This window comes from Lontra canadensis, unplaced genomic scaffold, assembly GCF_010015895.1.
Source record: "Lontra canadensis isolate GAN:19392208 unplaced genomic scaffold, GSC_riverotter_1.0 scaffold98, whole genome shotgun sequence".
In the NCBI taxonomy this organism is placed as follows: Eukaryota; Metazoa; Chordata; class Mammalia; order Carnivora; family Mustelidae; genus Lontra; species Lontra canadensis.
Window position 1 is genome coordinate 519112 of NW_022631092.1, and position 18693 is coordinate 537804.

Consider the following 18693-nt stretch of genomic DNA (forward strand, 5'->3'; position numbering starts at 1 on the left):
TTATCAATCTTATTAATTCTTTCAAAGAACCAGCTCCTAGTTTCGTTGATTTGTTCTATTGTTTTTTTGGTTTCTATTTCATTGATTTCTGCTCTGATCTTTATGATTTCTCTTCTCCTGCTGGGTTTAGGGTTTCTTTCTTGTTCTTTCTCCAGCTCCTTTAGGTGTAGGGTTAGGTTGTGTACCTGAGACCTTTCTTGTTTCTTGAGAAAGGCTTGTACCGCTATATATTTTCCTCTCAGGACTGCCTTTGTTGTGTCCCACAGATTTTGAACTGTTGTATTTTCATTATCATTTGTTTCCATGAATTTTTTCAATTCTTCTTTAATTTCCTGGTTGACCCATTCATTCTTTAGAAGGATGCTGTTTAGTCTCCATGTATTTGGGTTCTTTCCAAATTTCCTCTTGCGATTGAGTTCTAGCTTCAGAGCATTGTGGTCTGAAAATATGCAGGGAATGATCCCAATTTTTTGATAACAGTTAAGACCTGATTTAGAACCAAGGATGTGATCTATTCTGGAGAATGTTCCATGTGCACTAGAGAAGAATGTGTATTCTGTTGCTTTGGGATGAAATGTTCTGAATATATCTGTGATGTCCATCTGGTCCAGTGTGTCATTTAAGGCCTTTATTTCCTTGTTGATCTTTTGCTTGGATGATCTGTCCATTTCAGTGAGGGGAGTGTTAAAGTCCCCTACTATTATTGTATGATTGTCGATGTGTTTCTTTGATTTTGTTATTAATTGGTTTATATAGTTGGCTGCTCCCACGTTAGGGGCGTAGATATTTACAATTGTTAGATCTTCTTGTTGGACAGATCCTTTGAGTATGATATAGTGTCCGTCTTCATCTCTTATTATAGTCTTTGGTTTAAAATCTAAGTGATCTGATATAAGGATTGCCACTCCTGCTTTCTTCTGATGTCCATTAGCATGGTAAATTCTTTTCCACCCCCTCACTTTAAATCTGAAAGTGTCTTCGGGTTTAAAATGAGTTTCTTGTAGGCAACATATAGATGGGTTTTGTTTTTTTATCCATTCTGATACCCTGTGTCTTTTGATTGGGGCATTTAGCCCATTAACATTCAGGGTAACTATTGAGAGATATGAATTTAGTGCCATTGTATTGCCTGTAAGGTGACTGCTATTGTATATTGTTTCTGTTCCTTTCTGATCTACTACTTTTAGGTTCTCTCTTTGCTTAGAGGACCCCTTTCAATATTTCCTGTAGAGCTGGCTTGGTGTTTGCAAATTCTTTCAGTTTTTGTTTGTCCTGGAAGCTTTTAATCTCTCCTTCTATTTTCAATGATAGCCTAGCTGGATATAGTATTCTTGGCTGCATGTTTTTCTCGTTTAGTACTCTGAATATATCATGCCAGCTCTTTCTGGCCTGCCAGGTCTCTGTGGATAAGTCTGCTGCCAATCTAATATTTTTACCATTGTATGTTACAGACTTCTTCTCCCGGGCTGCTTTCAGGATTTTCTCTTTGTCACTAAGACTTGTAAATTTGACTATTAGGTGACGGGGTGTGGACCTATTCTTATTGATTTTGAGTGGGGTTCTCTGAACCTCCTGGATTTTGATGCTTGTTCCCTTTGCCATATTGGGGAAATTCTCTCCAATAATTCTCTCCAATATACCTTCTGCTCCCCTCTCTCTTTCTTCTTCTTCTGGAATCCCAATTATTCTAATGTTGTTTCGTCTTATGGTGTCACTTATCTCTCGAATTCTGCCCTCGTGGTCCAGTAGTTGTTTGTCCCTCTTTTGTTCAGCTTCCTTATTCTCTGTCATTTGGTCTTCTATATCGCTAATTCTTTCTTCTGCCTCATTTATCCTAGCAGTGAGAGCCTCCATTTTTGATTGCACCTCATTAATAGCTTTTTTGATTTCAACTTGATTAGATTTTAGTTCTTTTATTTCTCCAGAAAGGGCTTTTATATCTCCCGAGAGGGTTTCTCTAATATCTTCCATGCCTTTTTCGAGCCCAGCTAGAACCTTGAGAATCGTCATTCTGAACTCTAGATCTGACATATTACCAATGTCTGTATTGATTAGGTCCTTAGCCTTTGGTACTGCCTCTTGTTCTTTTTTTTGTGGTGAATTTTTCCGCCTTGTCATTTTGTCCAGATAAGAGTATATGAAGGAGTAAGTAAAATACTAAAAGGGTGGCAACAACCCCAGGAAAATATGCTTTAGCCAAATCAGAAGAGATCCCAAATCGTGAGGGGGGGGGGGAAGGGGATAAAAAGAGGTTCAGAAAGAAAAAAAAAAAAGAAAAAAGAAAAAAGAAACAAAAAAAAGAAAACCAATAATGAAAAAAATATAAAAAGGAAAAAATATATATATATTGGATAAACTAGTTAAAAAACGTTAAAAAAGAAAAGGGTAAAAGTTTAAAAAAATTTAGCAGAAGAAGAGAAAAAAATTGAAAAAGAAAAAAAAATTAAATTAACTGCAAGGCTAAAGAATCATGGGGAGAAAGCCATGAGTTCCGTGCTTTGCTTTCTCCTCCTCTGGAATTCCGCTGCTCTCCTTGGTATTGAAACCGCACTCGTCGTAAGTGAACTTGGTCCTGGCTGGGTTTCTTGTTGATCTTCTGGGGGAGGGGCCTGTTGTAGTGATTTTCAAGTGTCTTTGCCCCAGGCGGAGTCGCAAGGGCCGGGCTGAGTAATCCACTCGGGTTTGCTTTCGGGAGCTTTTGTTCCCTGAGCGCTTTCCGTAGAGTCCGGAGGACGGGAAGGAAGATGGCGGCCTCCCAGTCTCCGGCCCGGAGGAGCCGAGAGCTAGGGGTCCCACTCCTCAGTGCGCCCTCAGGGAACAGCGTCCAATTACTCCCGTCTGCCTGGCCTCCGGCCGCGCTCCGAGCTCACTGAGCCTGCGACCGGTTCAAGGTAACCCCGAGCTGAGAGCTCACTCCTCGGCTCCGTCTCTGTAGCCGGCTTCCCTGTTCTAATACCTGCGAGCTCTGCGACACTCAGACACCCCGATCCTTCTGTGACCCTGCGGGACCTGAGACCATGCTGGCCCCGCGTGGGCTTCACCCCAGTTAAGCCTCTGGAGCGATGTCCCTCAGCGGAACAGACTTTTAAAAGTCCCGATTTTGTGCTCCGTGGCTCCGCCGCTTGCCGGGAGCCGGCCCCTTCCCCCGGGGTCTGTCTTCCCGTCCCTTTGGATTCACTTCTCCGCCAGTCCTACCTTTCAGCAAGTGGTTGATTTTCTGTTTCTAGAATTGCTGTTCTTCTTCTCTTCGATCTCCCGTTGGATTTGTAGGTGTTTGCAATCTTTAGATAAGCTATCTAGCTGATCTCCCGCTACCTGAAGTAGTCTCAGCTGCTACTTCTCCGCCATCTTGACTCCTCCCTCATGTGACTTCTTAAAGACATGTTCTTGAGTTTAACTTGAGCTAAACTATGAATTACGTATTTTTCAACTTTTGTCTTCCATAGGATCTTTAATGACTTGCTGCTATGGGAACCAACAGCTCCTTCACCAGTGGAGACATTTGAAAATATTTCCTATGGTATTGGTCTTTCTGTAGCCAGTCAGCTGATTAATACCTTCAACAAAGATAGTTTTAGTCCATTTAAATCCACAGTGCACTACGGTAATATATTTTACATTTGTTCTGACTTAAAATGCCGGTTTTATCAATAAAGCAGTAACCTTTTCAAATGATAGATTTTAAAATGTTTCTTGGATATTTTCCCCTTGTAACTATATTTTATATCTTTTAGTGATTTACAGTATTTCTCCTATCTATATACTGCGAATATTATAAATTAAATGTTATCTTTATAGTGATAATATGTACATTGTTTAAAGTTCAGCGCAAAAGAAAAATACAGAAAGTACATTTTTATTGTCCTGTAGATTCTTGGTGAAAAATGCTTGTAAAATAGGTATTTTGGGGATGATATTCCAGTTGCTATTTTATTTCCATAGGCTATATCACTATGACATTTATTTCTCACAGATGAGGAGAGTGGATCTGAGGAGGAGACGCTGCAATATTTTTCTACTGTCGATCCCAACTATCGTTCCCGTAGGAAAAAAAAACTAGATTCTCAGAACAAGAACTCGCAGAGTTTTCTCTCAGTTCTTCTGAGTATTAACCATGGACTAATGGCAGTGTTTACAGATGTTAGGGTAAGGATTTGCAAAGGCAAAGCATTGTTTCAGTTATATTTTACTTTGAACGCACTGTGGTTGCACCTGCCGTCAGTGAGGTGGCGGGAGGTTGTTTGAGTGCCTGAGGAAGGTCCGGGTTCTGAGGTGCTCTGCCCTGACGGCGGCTTTGGACAGTGAGCTTTTCACTGTGGATCGCAAGGCGAACCTTGTGTGGCCTTCTTTTGCAAACATGCTGGTTCTGCTGAGGTGATCACTAGTAATTTACCCGTTAGAGAGGACGGTGAAGTTGGGGATTCACTCTGCACGGGGGACCCTGCGCAGCATTTCGTGCCACCACGTTGCGCGGCTTGGGATTCAGATCACTTTGCTGCCATGTGGGAGAACCCTCTAGGCTGTATCAGGAAGGGGCAACCCAACGGGCGTTCTGACTTTTCTGCATTTAAATAATGACTGGTGGGTGTCAAACGCAAATAATGAATCGTGGAACACTATATCAAAGACTAATGATGTATGCTGACTGGCAACATAATGAAAAAAATTAATGACTTCTGTGTTTTTCTGATCTTTTTATTAGCAAGATAATGGAGAGCTGCTGGAAAATAAGCATGGCGAGTTCTGGTTAGAGTTCAACAGTGGTTCGTTGTTTTGTGTGACCAAGTATGAAGGCTGTGATGACAAACACTACATCTGCCTTCATTCCAGCAGTCTTAGTCTCTACCACAAAGGTAGGACACATGGTGAATGTGTGTTCTGTTCACCTCTGTTCAGACCCATTTACATTTTGTTTAATAAAGTTTTTTTTTTTTTTTTTTTTAATTTTAGTCATTCATTAAAGAGAGAGAACACAGGTGCGGGGAGGGACAGAGGGAGAAGGAGAAGCAGACTCCCCACTGAGCATGGAGTCCCACATGGAGCCCAGTCCCAGGACTCTGGGATCGGGACCTGAGCTGAAGGGAGATATATAGCCCTCTGAACCACCCGTGTGCCCCCTAGTAAAGAAAATCTGTTGAGAACAGAATTCTCATATTAGAGATTATTTTCTGTGGAGTGTTCTGATTCCACTGGCAAAGTAATACTTACCATAAATTATATGTTGACTTTTTTTTTCTGGGTAACAACTTTATTGACGTACAGTAGTTCATGTAGCATACAATTCACCCATTTAAACTATCTATTTCACTGGATTTTAGTATTTCACAGAGTTGTTGTAACTATCATCACGATCAACTTTAGAACCTTCCCGTCGCCCCCAAAAGAGGCTGTGCACCCTTTAGTTGTAACCTCCCATGGCTCTTCAACACCCCACCCTCCAGCACTAAATAACTTCTAATCTACTTGGCCTCGTGGATTGTGTATTCTGGGTGTTTATGGACTCACATAATATATGGTCTTTTGTGACTGGCATGACGTTTCAAATATGAAAATATGGCATGACGTTTTCAAAGTTCATCCAAGTGTAATTCCTTTTATTCCTTTTACTGACAAATTATGTTCCATTTTATGGATGTGCTGTATCTTATTATCCACTAATGAGTTGATGGGACTTTACATTCGTTACTCTCTCTCTTTAGCAGCATTTTCCTTTGGTAACAAAAAGAATTTACCATCTTTTGAGCACTTTCCCTGTTCCCCTGTGAATAGAAGATACAAATTCTTTTTTTTTTTCTTCAAAGTACAGAAAATACTTTGCACAGTCTTAACCTTTATCAGATTTTTAAAATTTAATTCTCCTAGCGTTTCATAATTTTTTTTAAGTAGGGTACTATCAGTCATACCAACATTAGCAGAGAGGTACAGATTATTAATGCGAAGCTGGTGCTTGGTCATTTTTACCTCCAGGATTATATTCAGTGGAAGCATATGGATTTTTGTTTTGAGTTGTGAAAGTCTGTGAACTAATGTCCGGTTATCATTTTGTTTTATTGTCACCTTGTTGTTGATGTAGGTGTGGTAGATGGAGTGATTCTCCCTACAGAAACACGACTGCCCAGTTCAACCCGCCCACACTGGTTGGAACCTACTATTTATTCCTCTGAGGAAGATGGCCTCAGTAGAGCTTCTACAGATGGCGTTGCAGGAGACACTTTGAATATGCTTTCTGTTGCAGTTAAAATACTATCTGATAAGTCAGAGTCCAATACAAAGGTTTGTGTTTTGTACTTTTATATCATTAAAGACTTGTTCATTTGATTACTAGCTAAAAGTGATTGCATGAAAGACAACATATTTATTAGAAAAACTTTTTAAGTTTTTATAAGAGGATTATGTAGGTGATCAGTGTAACTTTTTTTTATAGGAATTTCTCATTGCTGTGGGGCTGAAAGGAGCCACACTGCAGCACAGAATGCTTCCTTCTGGGCTTAGCTGGCATGAGCAGGTAAGAGTTGTTACGTACATATCGATTTGCTTTTTACTTTATGTTGACATGTAATACACACACTGTAGAGGTACAAATCAGAGATGATCAGTGTGCACTGAATTATCATTGAAGTAAATATTCCATATAACCACCTCTTAGGTTAGGAAGTAGAACATTATCACCACTCCAGAATGAAATGGATTTTTTAACTTCAAGTTTTGACCCTAAACATCTCAAAGGCAGACCTATCTTTTAAGTCATTTAAGGGAAGGGACTCTCTGTCCCAGACCCTGTAGAGTACCTGGCATAGAGGAGCGACAAATGATGTGTTGACTTGTCCTCACTCCTTAAGTGTCATAACTTCACAATTACTCCCTAGGCCAGTAACATGCTTCGAGGCATTTATAAGGATTTCTGTAATTAATTTACAGTGTTTGATTAACGAAATACATTTGGCTCTTTTCTAATAAAAATGAAAATTAGTGCACTGTGATTCTTGTTCGTTTTCCTTAGAAAGAGGAACTTTTTCTTTGTGCTGGAAAATAGTAAAATATTTTTATACCTGCAGGTTTTCAGAGGGCTTTCATAAAAGTATTTAGGAAACCTGAGGAGATCTAGATCTCTGTGGCAAGGGTAGAGAGATAGTTGGTGTGAACACTGAACTCAGTTGTAAGGGGGAGATTTAGTCTAACCTCATTTAGATAGAAATACAGGAGAATAGATGTTGGTAAGACAGTCTGGTTTTCAGACTGAGCTAGGTATAATATAAGGAAAAAAAGCTTTTCCTAAAAGTGGGTTACATAGAAAACCAGATGGAGTGTAAGCAATCTTCAGCAAAGTTTATTTATTTATTTTTTCAGGAATTGTCCCAAGCAAAATGATGTGCAAGCATATTATACATACTTTAGTTTGTATAATGATTTCGTTATGCATTATATCTTTGACAAGATATAATTTTCTCAAGACTTTGTAGCATTGCAGTTGTCAGATGGGGCTCGCTCTTCATTTCAAACTCAGGAGTGGTTTTGCAAATACTTTTTAAAATGAATTGCTTCAAAATGATTTTTTTTCCTTTTAGCATTGATTTTTTTCCCCCCAAAAATGGTTGCTTTTTTTGTGAGATATTTTACATTGGTATTAAGGCTATCCTATCAAACCTTTTTTTCCCTTCTAAAGCAGGGCATTTTATATTTTTGTTTTTGTAGATTTTATACTTCTTGAACATTGCTGATGAACCTGTTCTGGGATATAATCCTCCAACTTCGTTTACAACTTTCCATGTGCATCTCTGGAGCTGTGCCCTTGATTATAGGTCAGTTTGCAAATGGAACAAAGTAAAGCTTTATTCAAAATATGTGCCAAGTTTTGAAAAAAATACGTAATTCAGATTATAGGATTAAGGTTCAAAATGTTCTTTTAAGGGAATTTCTGTTGTTGCAGCAAACTGATGTTATTTGTTTCTTTTTGGTATTAGACCTCTTCACTTGCCAATCCGATCTCTTCTCACTGTGGAAACCTTCAGCGTTTCGAGTAGTGTTGCCTTGGACAAATCCTCGTCTACTCTCAGGTGCCTGGGTAAACTTGACTGTCTGTCAAATGCAGCTCTTCCAAACATGCTGTCTGGTGTTGAGCTAACTTCTTTGACGTCCCAACCTTTTGTAAAAATCAGCGTTCTTTTGCTCATAGTCATGTCCCTTTATCCAGGTTTTCAGTTTTTTATTTTCAAATGATTCATCTTATTTCTTCTGTTTATCACTGTTTTTTATTTTTAGAGATGAAATGGATTCTTGAGATGGTTTACTTTTAAAAACAGAAATCTAAACTTCCTACACTACTTGATAGCACTTTATTTTCACAATTTGGATCTTCTGAATGTGGGTACTATTAAAAAATGCTGAAAATGTAGAATTAATTGGAGCAGATGATTCAGTCTCTCTCTTTTTTTTGGATCCATTTAGATTTTATTTTTGTGAGTGGTGTGAAGTATATATGTAATTTTTTTTTAATTTATTTTTTCAGTGGTCTGAGATTTCATTGTTTATGCACCACCCCCAGTGCTCCATGCAATCCGTGCCCTCCTTAATACCCACCACCAGGCTCACCCAACCTCCCACGCCCCATCCCCTCCAAAACCCTCAGTTTGTTTCTCAGAGTCCACAGTCTCTCATGGTTCGTCTCCCCTCCAGTTTGATTCAGTCTCATTCTTTACACCATTTAAATATTTTCAGCACTCAGAAATAATGAGTTTTAAAGAAATGTTAGACGCCACTTGTAAGAAACTACATGGGACTTTGATAACTTGTATATCAGAAGAATGATGCAATGAAGTATGTCATGATCACGCATGGTGTATTCAGAGTTAATTTTTTGGATGTTTTTAATATTGTTTCCTCAGAATAATCTTGGATGAAGCTGCTTTGCATTTGTCTGACAAGTGTAATACTGTTACTATAAATTTGAATAGAGGTAAGAGTTGAAAAAATTTGAGATAGATGAATGTTCTTTAGTTTTCATATGTGAATATTTTAGAGCATTTGAACTCTGGAATAATGCTATTGAACTAAGGATCTTATTAAATATCAGTTGTACTGTCCTTAGAATATCAGTTAAGTTTATCAGATTGCATGTACTGTATTTAATGTAAGATTTGTTTTGTTCCTAAGTAAAATAAAGGGAATTATAGGACTTTTATAAGATGAAACTATATTTCCATTGAATTCTAAATATTTGTACCACTAATTGCCATGAATTTTAAAGAGATGCTAGGTTTTTTTTTTTTTAAGATGCTAGTTTTATTACGTTTTGGTTGGATACGCATTTTTTGAAGGCCTTACTCAGATATTTTGTTAACTTAAAAAATTTTAGATTATGTTCGTGTGATGGATATGGGGCTTTTGGAATTAACCATAACTGCAGTGAAATCTGATTCCGATGGAGAACAAGTAAGTTATTAAAATAAATGGAAATTTTTACTTCTATTTTTTTATAGGAGAGACTAAAGAATTGAATTTACTGTAAAATTATTTTGGTCGGGGTGCCTGGGTGGCTCAGTCGGTTAAGTGTCTGCCTTTGGCTCAGGTCATGATCCCAGGGTCCTAGGAGAGAGTCCCACATCGGGCTCCCTGCTTGGCAGGGAGCCTGCTTCTCCCTCTGCCTCTCTCTCCATCTCTCATGAGTAAATAAATAAAATCTTTAAAAAAATATATATATAAAATTATTTTGGTCAAAAATAGATAAAATATTTTCAAATTAGGATATAGTTATAAATATACATTTCCTGTGGCAAGGAAAATTCTATTTTATGTAATGTAAGCCTATGCAAAAGAAGAACTTTCTACTCTTGTTTGAAAAACCTGTTCATTTCTTTTATGTCTGTCCAGACTGAGCCGCGCTTCGAGCTACACTGTTCCAGTGACATTGTCCATATCAGAACGTGCTCGGACTCTTGTGCTGCACTAATGAATCTCATTCAGTATATTGCAAGCTATGGGGACTTACATGCAGCCAACAAGGTGGAGATGAAGCCTGGAGCCCCTCAGAGAAAGATGAAGGTATAGCCAGCAACATGATTCATTAGAACTAACTCAGCCTGGACACCTTGCAGTCACGTTCATGATGTGTATGCATCAAGGAGGTCTTTATGACAGTCATGAGGTAGAAAAGAAACTGAAAAATCACCCATCTGTTCTTTCCCTTCAGAGGGATGGGTCTGGAAAGATGACTCCATAGGCCTTTTTGGAAAACCATTCTACCATTTGGTATTCCTTGTTTTAGAACATTAATCTTCTCAGCCAACAGAATCCTATCTTCCAGACTTGAATTATTTTCATCTCCCCTCCAGGAAGAAAGAAAACCTGTAGCGCGCAAGAGCTTGTTCTATGGCAGTCGTATGTAAAACTGCTTATGAGAGGACAGATACAAGCGTTAGTATTATTACCGGAAGATTTACGTAATCTTTTGTTTGTTACATATGATTCTGTTCGGTTTTCAGTGTATTTTCTTGTTTGTGATTTCCTTGAATTCAGTGTGATAAAGATTGAAGATTATCATCTCTGTTTCACAGATGAATAAGTTAAAACCCAGAGAATTAGGCGATTTGCCCAAATTAAGTAGCAGAAATAGCAACAAAACTCAGATACTTTTATTTATGGGTCAGGGCTTGCTTATGCTGCCCCCAAGTATCACCTCTCTGTCCTCTCTTATGTACAGATTGAACAAAGTCTGGTTTGTTTAGCGTTTTTAACTTTTTGGTGGTTTTTCATTCTTGGCCTGCTCTGTGAACGGGATTCTCAGTCTCATAGATAATGGAGCCTCTAGTAAGGGTCTGACTGGCCTTGCATTGTCTTTTGTTCAGAGGCTCCTACACTTCATCCGTGTTATGCTTCGGGTTTTGACCCCTTGCTCTTGCCGTCTTCTCATTGATAAGAAGGCAGTCATGACACTCCCTCTCTACTCTTTACTTTCTTTTTAAAGACGTTCTCCAGTTTATTGAAAGTTGTTTTCAATTATCCCTTTCAAATTGGATCTTTCATTTTAGAGTCATACTCCCATTTAAAAAGCCTGGGCTGGATTTAATGAACCCACAGTTCACTAACCAAAATGTTTAAGCACCCGTGCTGGAGTCCCCACGTGGTAGATTTCCCCCGCTGTTTATGCCCCCTCCTTAACCTTCACTGTCCGTCTGTTCCAAGACATGAGACTCCGCTGTCCAGCGGCTTTGTGTCCATGGGGTGAGAGTTGGGGAAGCCCCCAGATTTGAGCACTCTGCAGGAGGAGACTGCTTCCCCCCAGGCCTCACTACAGTGTTCTTAGTTTCTCTCTCCTCTAATACGCGCTCTCTCCACCACCCCGGCTCTCCGTGCTGGCTTTGAGATGATGGCACATTCATTTCTGTTTGCCAGTAGTTGTTGGGGTGATGATGAGGCCAACCACTTAGAATGCGGCCGCTGCCCGGCAGAAGGTAGAGCGATGACTGTTCCTGTTTCTGGTGTCTTAGTAAAATGCCATGTGTTTCTAGGACAACACCATGCTGAGTAGTTTGCTCCTTAGAGGATTTTCAGTTATTTTTAATTAGGTGTTTTGGCTGTAGGTAGATTCCAGCGGCCGCTCTTCCTCACGAGGTCCAGTACTTCCTGAAGCAGACCAGCAGATGTTACGTGATTTGATGAGTGACGCTATGGAGGAGGTAGACCTGCAGCAGGCCGCAGCGTCTGCGCAAGCCCAGGCGAACGGTAGGACTGGCTGGCCTTCCTCCCCGGGAGTCCTGGGGCCTCACTTGAGGCTTATGCTATTTGTATGGTTACAAGTTCCTCAGTAAGCCACCTATTAAAGAAAAAACAAGTCTGCGTTTTGGTGGATACTTATTAGCCAGTCGGTTTGAGTTGATCCAGCATCCAGGACACACACAAACACTGGTCCAGGGTGCTGTGGGGGCCCAGATTAAATGAAAGTCCAAGCTTATCTTTTCTGTTAGCTGCGAGTTTCATAACACAGATCGGCACTAAGCCAGACTGATGTTCTTACTTAGAGTGATTAGGAAATGACGTGAGAAAGGGCTTCAGCGTGTGTCATGTCCTCATCTACTGGTTGGAAGGGATTGGAATTGTCTCATGAGATTTCAGTGAAAGTGAGAGGAATTGGCTTAATTTTTTAAAGAGTGGCTGGGGTTCAGGTATGTGGAGGGGAGAGAGAAGGTCGTCTTGGCAAGGTCATGAATGTTGACAGAGGCACAGAAGCGTGCAGAAGCCTTAATTATCTTGCAGCTCAGGCTCCCTTCTCATTGGAAAGAATTGGCCAGAATATTTTTTTTTCTAATTGGATGAATGTAGTCATTTCTGTATATTCTGAAATCTTAATTTTAAAAAAAAAATTATCTCATGGTATTATAAAAGTTTAGGGTTAAATTGTTGATTTTATTCTAATTTAGCATAAATTAGAATTCAGGAAACATAAGAACTTACAGCTTCCTATGTATTACATTGTATTAGCAGCTAGCCTGCTTATGTGGGAAAGAATGTTTCACGAATATTTACTGAGCAGCTTCAATATTCAGGTGCACTGGGCACTTACAAAGGATGAGTATGTCCAAGGTGCTGCTGCAGAAGAATTTAAAATCGGGCCTGTGAGCTTGTGGAAGCTAAAACATCACTTCATTCATCTTCACGTTCCCAGTCCATATCACAGTGGTTGGAATGACTAATGGAATGGAGAAAGAATTAGTGGATCTATGTATTAAAAATGCATAAAAATGTATGTTCACGTTACAGATGTTGGCATGCATGCAGTCTTTTGTGAACCACATTGACAGCTACCTAAGAACAGGTAGCCCGTTTGGGTATCCAGAGTGTAGCCTCCTTACTGTAGGGCACCACTCCCTGGCCAAAGACCCTCTTAGCCACTGTTTCCCCCACCCGTCTCTCTCTAAGCAGAGATTTCCTATAGTTTTAGGGGAGGCACTGCCAGGTGTAACCGGTGGTTCCTCCCCTTGCAGCATTGTTCTGGAAGTTTACAGATCTCCGCTCACAGGACAGAGTTGTCAGTGTGCAATTCTGGCTTAAACAAAACTCCAGGCCACACTGACAAGCTGCTGCCCATTTCAGAGCTTCTCTAACGCGAGATAACTAAGAGGAGCCTCACTGTGACTTTACGAAACCGTCATTTACTATTGTCTTAGAGAACTTCAAACTTACTGTCAGTCTATTAGTAATGGGAAGGTTATTGTACGAAAGAAATGAGGTATTGCAGGTGAAAACATTTCAATGTAGTGTGTATCTGACATGTGGTTAGAATGTGTACTGAGCGTTACTGTTCAAAATGTGCCAAAACTGAGTGTTGTATTCTTTTTTACCTAGGTGTTTTGGATGAAAAATCTCAAACTCAGGAGCCATGTTGTTCAGACCTCTTCCTGTTTCCAGATGAGAGTGGAAATGTGTCCCAGGAGCCTGGCCCTCCTTACACCTCATTCACACACCACTTGGTTAGTGATGCCATGGCACGTGTGCCCACGGAGAATGACGACTTTTGCATTATTTTTGCACCAAGAGCAAACGTTCAGGTAATAAATGGATACTATAATTGAGGCCTTAAGGTAGTGTTACAAGTTGAATTGACCAAAGGGTACTTGAGAAAGAGTCTTCAGATTTTTTTATAACTCTTGGCAGTTCACAACGACTTCATTTTGTGATTTATTATTGAGGCTTTGCAAATGTTTGCTATACTATTTCTGTGACATATCGCTCTAAAACTCAGAAAAATGCTCAATATTTGCAAAATTAAAAACGAAATTTTTTTTTTTTTTTTTTAGATTTTATTTAAAGTCAAGTTAGTTAACATATAGTGTATTATTAGTTTCAGGGCAAAATTTTCTGCGTAGATTATCAAACTACAGATGTTGTGCATAGTTAAGATAGCTCCTCAGGGCAAGGAAGTAGCAAAAGGAGTGCTATCCAGAGTTGCTAGTCCAAGAACTGGGAAAGGTAAGACGTGGTTTGTGTGAAGGCTGATGGATGTTTGATAAGTGTAATTGCCATGTGAGAGTCCTGCTTCCATTTAAAAAGTGTGGTCTGGATGTAATGAGTGCACAGCTCACTAGATCAGTTAAGTGCTGGAGTTGAACTTCGTGAAATCGCCATTTAGCACATACACATACTAAACTACTCAGTAGTGACTTGGTGAATGTATTTGTTTTACTGCATCCTGGGATATTAAAAAAAATAAAAGCAGTCAAACTCAGGATGATTTCATTATTAGGATCATGGTAACTTGGTCCATATGTTGAAGTATGGCAAGTTTGGAATGTAGTCTTGACTTTGAATTAAAGAACTATAAACACACACACACACACACCAGACATACACATCAACACACACGTACGAAATCTGTGTCTTTTTATTATCAAATGATAAAAGCTAGATTGAAGACTATGAAAGACTCCTTGTGGAGTGATTTACATAGAAAGTCCATTTGATGCTGAATAATGCGGAGTATCCTGTATGATGATTAATATCACCACTTGCCCATTTCATATATTGATACTGTTGTTAGAATTCAGAATCAAGAAATCTTGAGATCTGCAGCATAATCCGTGGTTTCTACTGAGACCAGACCATGTGTGTTCCCTGTTTATTTTAGGAGAAGGAGGAAGAGCCAGTTGTAAAAGTGATGGTCGATGATGCAATTGTAATAAGAGAGAATTACTTTAGTCAGCCCACTAAGAAGACGGACACGAGCAAAGCCCCATTGCACTTTCCCATCCCTGTCGTCCGCTATGTTGTTAAAGAAGTCTCTCTTGTTTGGCATCTTTATGGAGGAAAGGATTTTGGAACAGTCCCTCCTACTTCTCCAGCTAAGAGTTACATGTAAGTTGATTTCTACATAAGTTTTTGTTGTTTTTTTTGTTTTGTTTTGCTTTTTTTGTTTGTTTGTTGTTGTTTTTTTTTTACAGACCATTCTAGTCTTTTCCTAGAAAAAGAATTTGTCATTTTTAAAAGAAGATTTTATTTATTTGAGAGAGAGAGTGAGCACGTGTGAGAGAGCGCGCGGTTGGAGTGAGGGGCAGGATGAGAAGCAGAGCCCCCCGCTGGGCAGGGAGGCGGATGATGTGGGGCTTGATCCTGGGACTCCGGGATTGTGACCTGAGCTGAAGACAGATGCTTAACTGACTGAGCCATCCAGGCCCCCTAGGATTTGTCATTTTAAGAATTATTAATAAAGTAGTATTGAAAACTATGTTATTTAAATGTTACTCTTTTTTTTTTTTTTTTTTTTTTTTTATTTAAAGAAGCCGAAGCCAGCTCCCCACCCTGCGGAGCCCCCCAGTCGTCCCTAAATGTTACTCTTTTTTTTTTTTTTTTTTTTTTTTTAAAAGACACATTTATTCAGCGTCATGATCAGACTATTACATTTAGCAATCAACAGCATGGGTGCAAAAAAAAAATCTACATTAAAACCCTTTGTTGGAATGCTTTACACTTTCCACAGAACAGAAACTAAAATAACCTGTTATACAATTAGTCACAAATACAGTCCTCGAATTTTTTTTGCCCATACACATGAGTATTGTCTAAAACATGTCTTCTTTGTAGCAGCCAGGCCCTGCCACCACTGTGCTTGGCTGAGTTCACAAATCTGTTGTAACCTGTAGCTTCCCTGTCACTTCTCTGGCTCTCCTCTCCTGCTAAGCTTTGTTTCCTGGCAGTAATTAAAACCTTCTGCCACTGCCGTAGCTGCTGCTGCTGCTGGAACCACCATAGCCACCTTGGTTTCGTGGTTTGGCGAAGTACTGGCCTCCACCACCATAAGGGCCAGAGCTTCTGCCTCCAAAATTGCCTCCTTTCATGGGTCCAAAATTTGAGGATTGATTGTTGTAATTGCCAAAATCATTATAGCTTCCGCCACCTCCAAAGTTGCTTCCATCATTACCAAATCCGTTATAGCCATCCCCACTGCCACCATATCCACCACCACCTCGACTGCCACCAAAGCCACCTCGACCACTGAAGTTTCCTCCACGACCAAAGTTGTCATTCCCACCAAAACCACCTCCACGACCACCACCAAAGTTTCCAGAACCACTTCGACCTCTTTGGCTGGATGAAGCACTAGCCATCTCTTGCTTAGAGAGCGCTTTCCTTACTTCACAGTTGTGGCCATTCACAGTATGGTATTTTTGAATGACAATCTTGTCTACAGAATCATGGTCATCAAATGTTACAAAAGCAAAACCCCTCTTTTTGCCACTGCCTCGGTCAGTCATGATCTCAATCACTTCGATTTTCCCATACTGTTCGAAATAATCTCTTAGATGATGTTCTTCAGTGTCTTCTTTAATGCCACCAACAAAAATCTTTTTCACAGTTAAGTGGGCACCAGGTCTTTGAGAATCTTCTCTTGAGACAGCCCTCTTTGGTTCCACAACTCTTCCATCCACCTTGTGTGGCCTTGCATTCATGGCTGCATCCACCTCCTCCACAGTGGCATATGTGACAAACCCAAAGCCTCTGGAGCGCTTGGTGTTTGGGTCTCTCATTACCACACAGTCCGTAAGTGTTCCCCATTGCTCAAAATGGCTCCTCAGACTCTCATCGGTTGTTTCAAAGCTCAGACCTCCGATGAAGAGCTTCCGCAGCTGTTCAGGCTCTTTAGGAGACACTGACTTAGACATGACGGCGGTGGGAGGGGAGACTTTAACGATGCTTACTCGGCGGCGTCCACGGGCAGAAAGCAATGTTACTCTTTTAATATTAAAACTTTTCATTTGTAAACTTAGTTGCATTGTTTGTATATTTACTAAAATATGGTGACTTGAGTGATTTCCGTTCAGCAAAATTTTGGGGGTACCTACCATGTGTTGGAGCCTGTATTAGAGGCACATTCACTAAAATGAATAAGACCCAGGGCGCTTGGGTGGCTCAGTGGGTTAAGTGTCTGTCTTCAGCTCGGGTTGCGGTCCCAGGGTCCTGGTATCAAGTCCCACATCAGGCTTCTCGCTCAGTGGGGAGCTTGCTTCTGCCTCTCCTCTGCCCCTCCTTCTCTCCACTCATGCTGTCTCTCTTACTCACTCTCTCTTGCTCTCAAATAAATAAAATCTTAAAAAAAAAAATAAACCCAGACCCTGCCCTGCATTCAGAAGGGCCATTATGGAAGCAGATGAGGGCAGTGAAGTGAAACCTGTGCCTCAGGGGGCAGGGACCAGGTGTGGCCTTGAATGTCTGGCATCTAGCAGTGCCAGGCAAGGGGTCGGTGCTCCTGAAGTACTTGTTAAATGAGTGTGTTGTTAGGTGGAGCTAGAAGAGGACCAGCCAGCCTCGGCACAGTGGGAGCGAACATTCTCGTTAGGGTGGGAGGATCAGAAAAGGTTTCAGGGAATGGGAATCGTTGGCACAACAGTGCAGAGACTTTCTAATTAAAAGTGATTTTTTTAGGGATGCCTGGGTGGCTCAGTCGGTTAAGCATCTGCCTTTGGCTCAGGTCATGATCCCAGGGCCCTGGGGTCAAGTCCTGCATCAGGCTGCCTGCTAAGTGGGGAGTCTGCTGCTCCCCCGGCTTCTGCCCTTTCACTCATGCTCTGTCAAATAAATAAAATCTCAAGAAAAAAAAAGTGATTTTATTTATTTATTTATTTTTGGTATTGATTGGGATTTTAGGGCTTGTACTCTGACTGTAGGGAGTTTCTGAAGTAATAAGGAACTTCTCAGGAGGTCTCATTTTTCTGTGTCCTGTTACATGAACACCAACACCATAGTAAGGTTTTTCTGTAGTTCTGAATATTTAGCGGCAGATGATTGCCACAATAGCAGTAATAAAATTCATGTTCTCTGGGTCTCCAAAGCATTAAGATTTGATACAGAGAAATGCCGTCTGTGACCATGTCTTGATAGTTCTGTAATCCTATTTTCTCTTTTTATCTTGCTATTTTTCCTGAGGTTACTCATTGCCTTTCTTTGAATATTTCCTTTAACAAAAGGCTTTTTTAAATTTTTCCATTTATAGCAGTCCCCACAGTTCACCTTCTCACACTCCCACAAGGCATGGACGTAACATGGTATGTGGGGGAAAAGGAAGAAACCATGACTTTTTAATGGAAATACAGTTAAGCAAGGTAAGATGGCATTTTGAAAGGAGAAAGCCACTGAAGTAGGAATGTTAATGGGGGTTCCTTGGTTACTCCCCAACCTGGTGGTCTTGAGCCATAAGTCCCAGCCTTTTGGATTAGAAAAATGTAGGGGTCTTGTAAAACTTTTGCTTTTTCTTTCTCAAATGTTCCAAGAAGTTTGAGGGGTTTTGTTTTGTTTTTGTTTTCCCAGGCTGTCCCTAGAGGAGTGTGTCTCAGAGTTGAGCAAGCATCAGAATCCCCTCGAGGGCTTGTTAAAACACAAGTTGCTGGGCCCCAGAGTTTCTGAATCAGTATGAGGTGGGGCCCATGAATTTGCATTTTTAATGAGTTCCCAGGTGATTCTGATATTACCTTTCCCAGGACCACACTTGGGGAACAGCTCCCCTGGAGTAGCTATCTGGGAGGGCTGCCGTTGGATGGGACCTGTGTCAGGTCCATCATGAATGTCTAGAGACCAGTATGTCCAGGTCGCCAATGGCATCCTGTGTATTCAGTTCTTCCAGCTTGTCTGGGATTTTGCCAGGTGTCATATATTAGGGTACTTAAGGGGGAAATACCGTAGTGATGATTTCATTGTATCCTTGCCCCACTT

The 18693-nt window shown here is 40.5% G+C and overlaps 1 protein-coding gene across 5 annotated transcripts in view; it reads left to right on the top strand.

The window, feature by feature from the left end:
- ATG2B (autophagy related 2B) overlaps positions 1-18693 on the top strand; it is a 95925-nt gene that overhangs the window by 59545 nt on the left and 17687 nt on the right. For 4 of the 5 annotated variants that reach the window (XM_032837475.1, XM_032837476.1, XM_032837473.1 and 1 more), the window contains 14 exons: positions 3447-3604; positions 3974-4146; positions 4703-4853; positions 6074-6273; positions 6425-6505; positions 7693-7799; positions 7962-8054; positions 8883-8953; positions 9353-9429; positions 9868-10038; positions 11577-11718; positions 13339-13541; positions 14618-14844; positions 17978-18086. In XM_032837475.1, coding sequence (XP_032693366.1) covers positions 3447-3604; positions 3974-4146; positions 4703-4853; positions 6074-6273; positions 6425-6505; positions 7693-7799; positions 7962-8054; positions 8883-8953; positions 9353-9429; positions 9868-10038; positions 11577-11718; positions 13339-13541; positions 14618-14844; positions 17978-18086 — 1963 coding nt within the window. The remainder of the gene's footprint in view (positions 1-3446; positions 3605-3973; positions 4147-4702; positions 4854-6073; positions 6274-6424; positions 6506-7692; positions 7800-7961; positions 8055-8882; positions 8954-9352; positions 9430-9867; positions 10039-11576; positions 11719-13338; positions 13542-14617; positions 14845-17977; positions 18087-18693) is intronic. The other variant, XM_032837474.1, reaches the window with a different exon arrangement.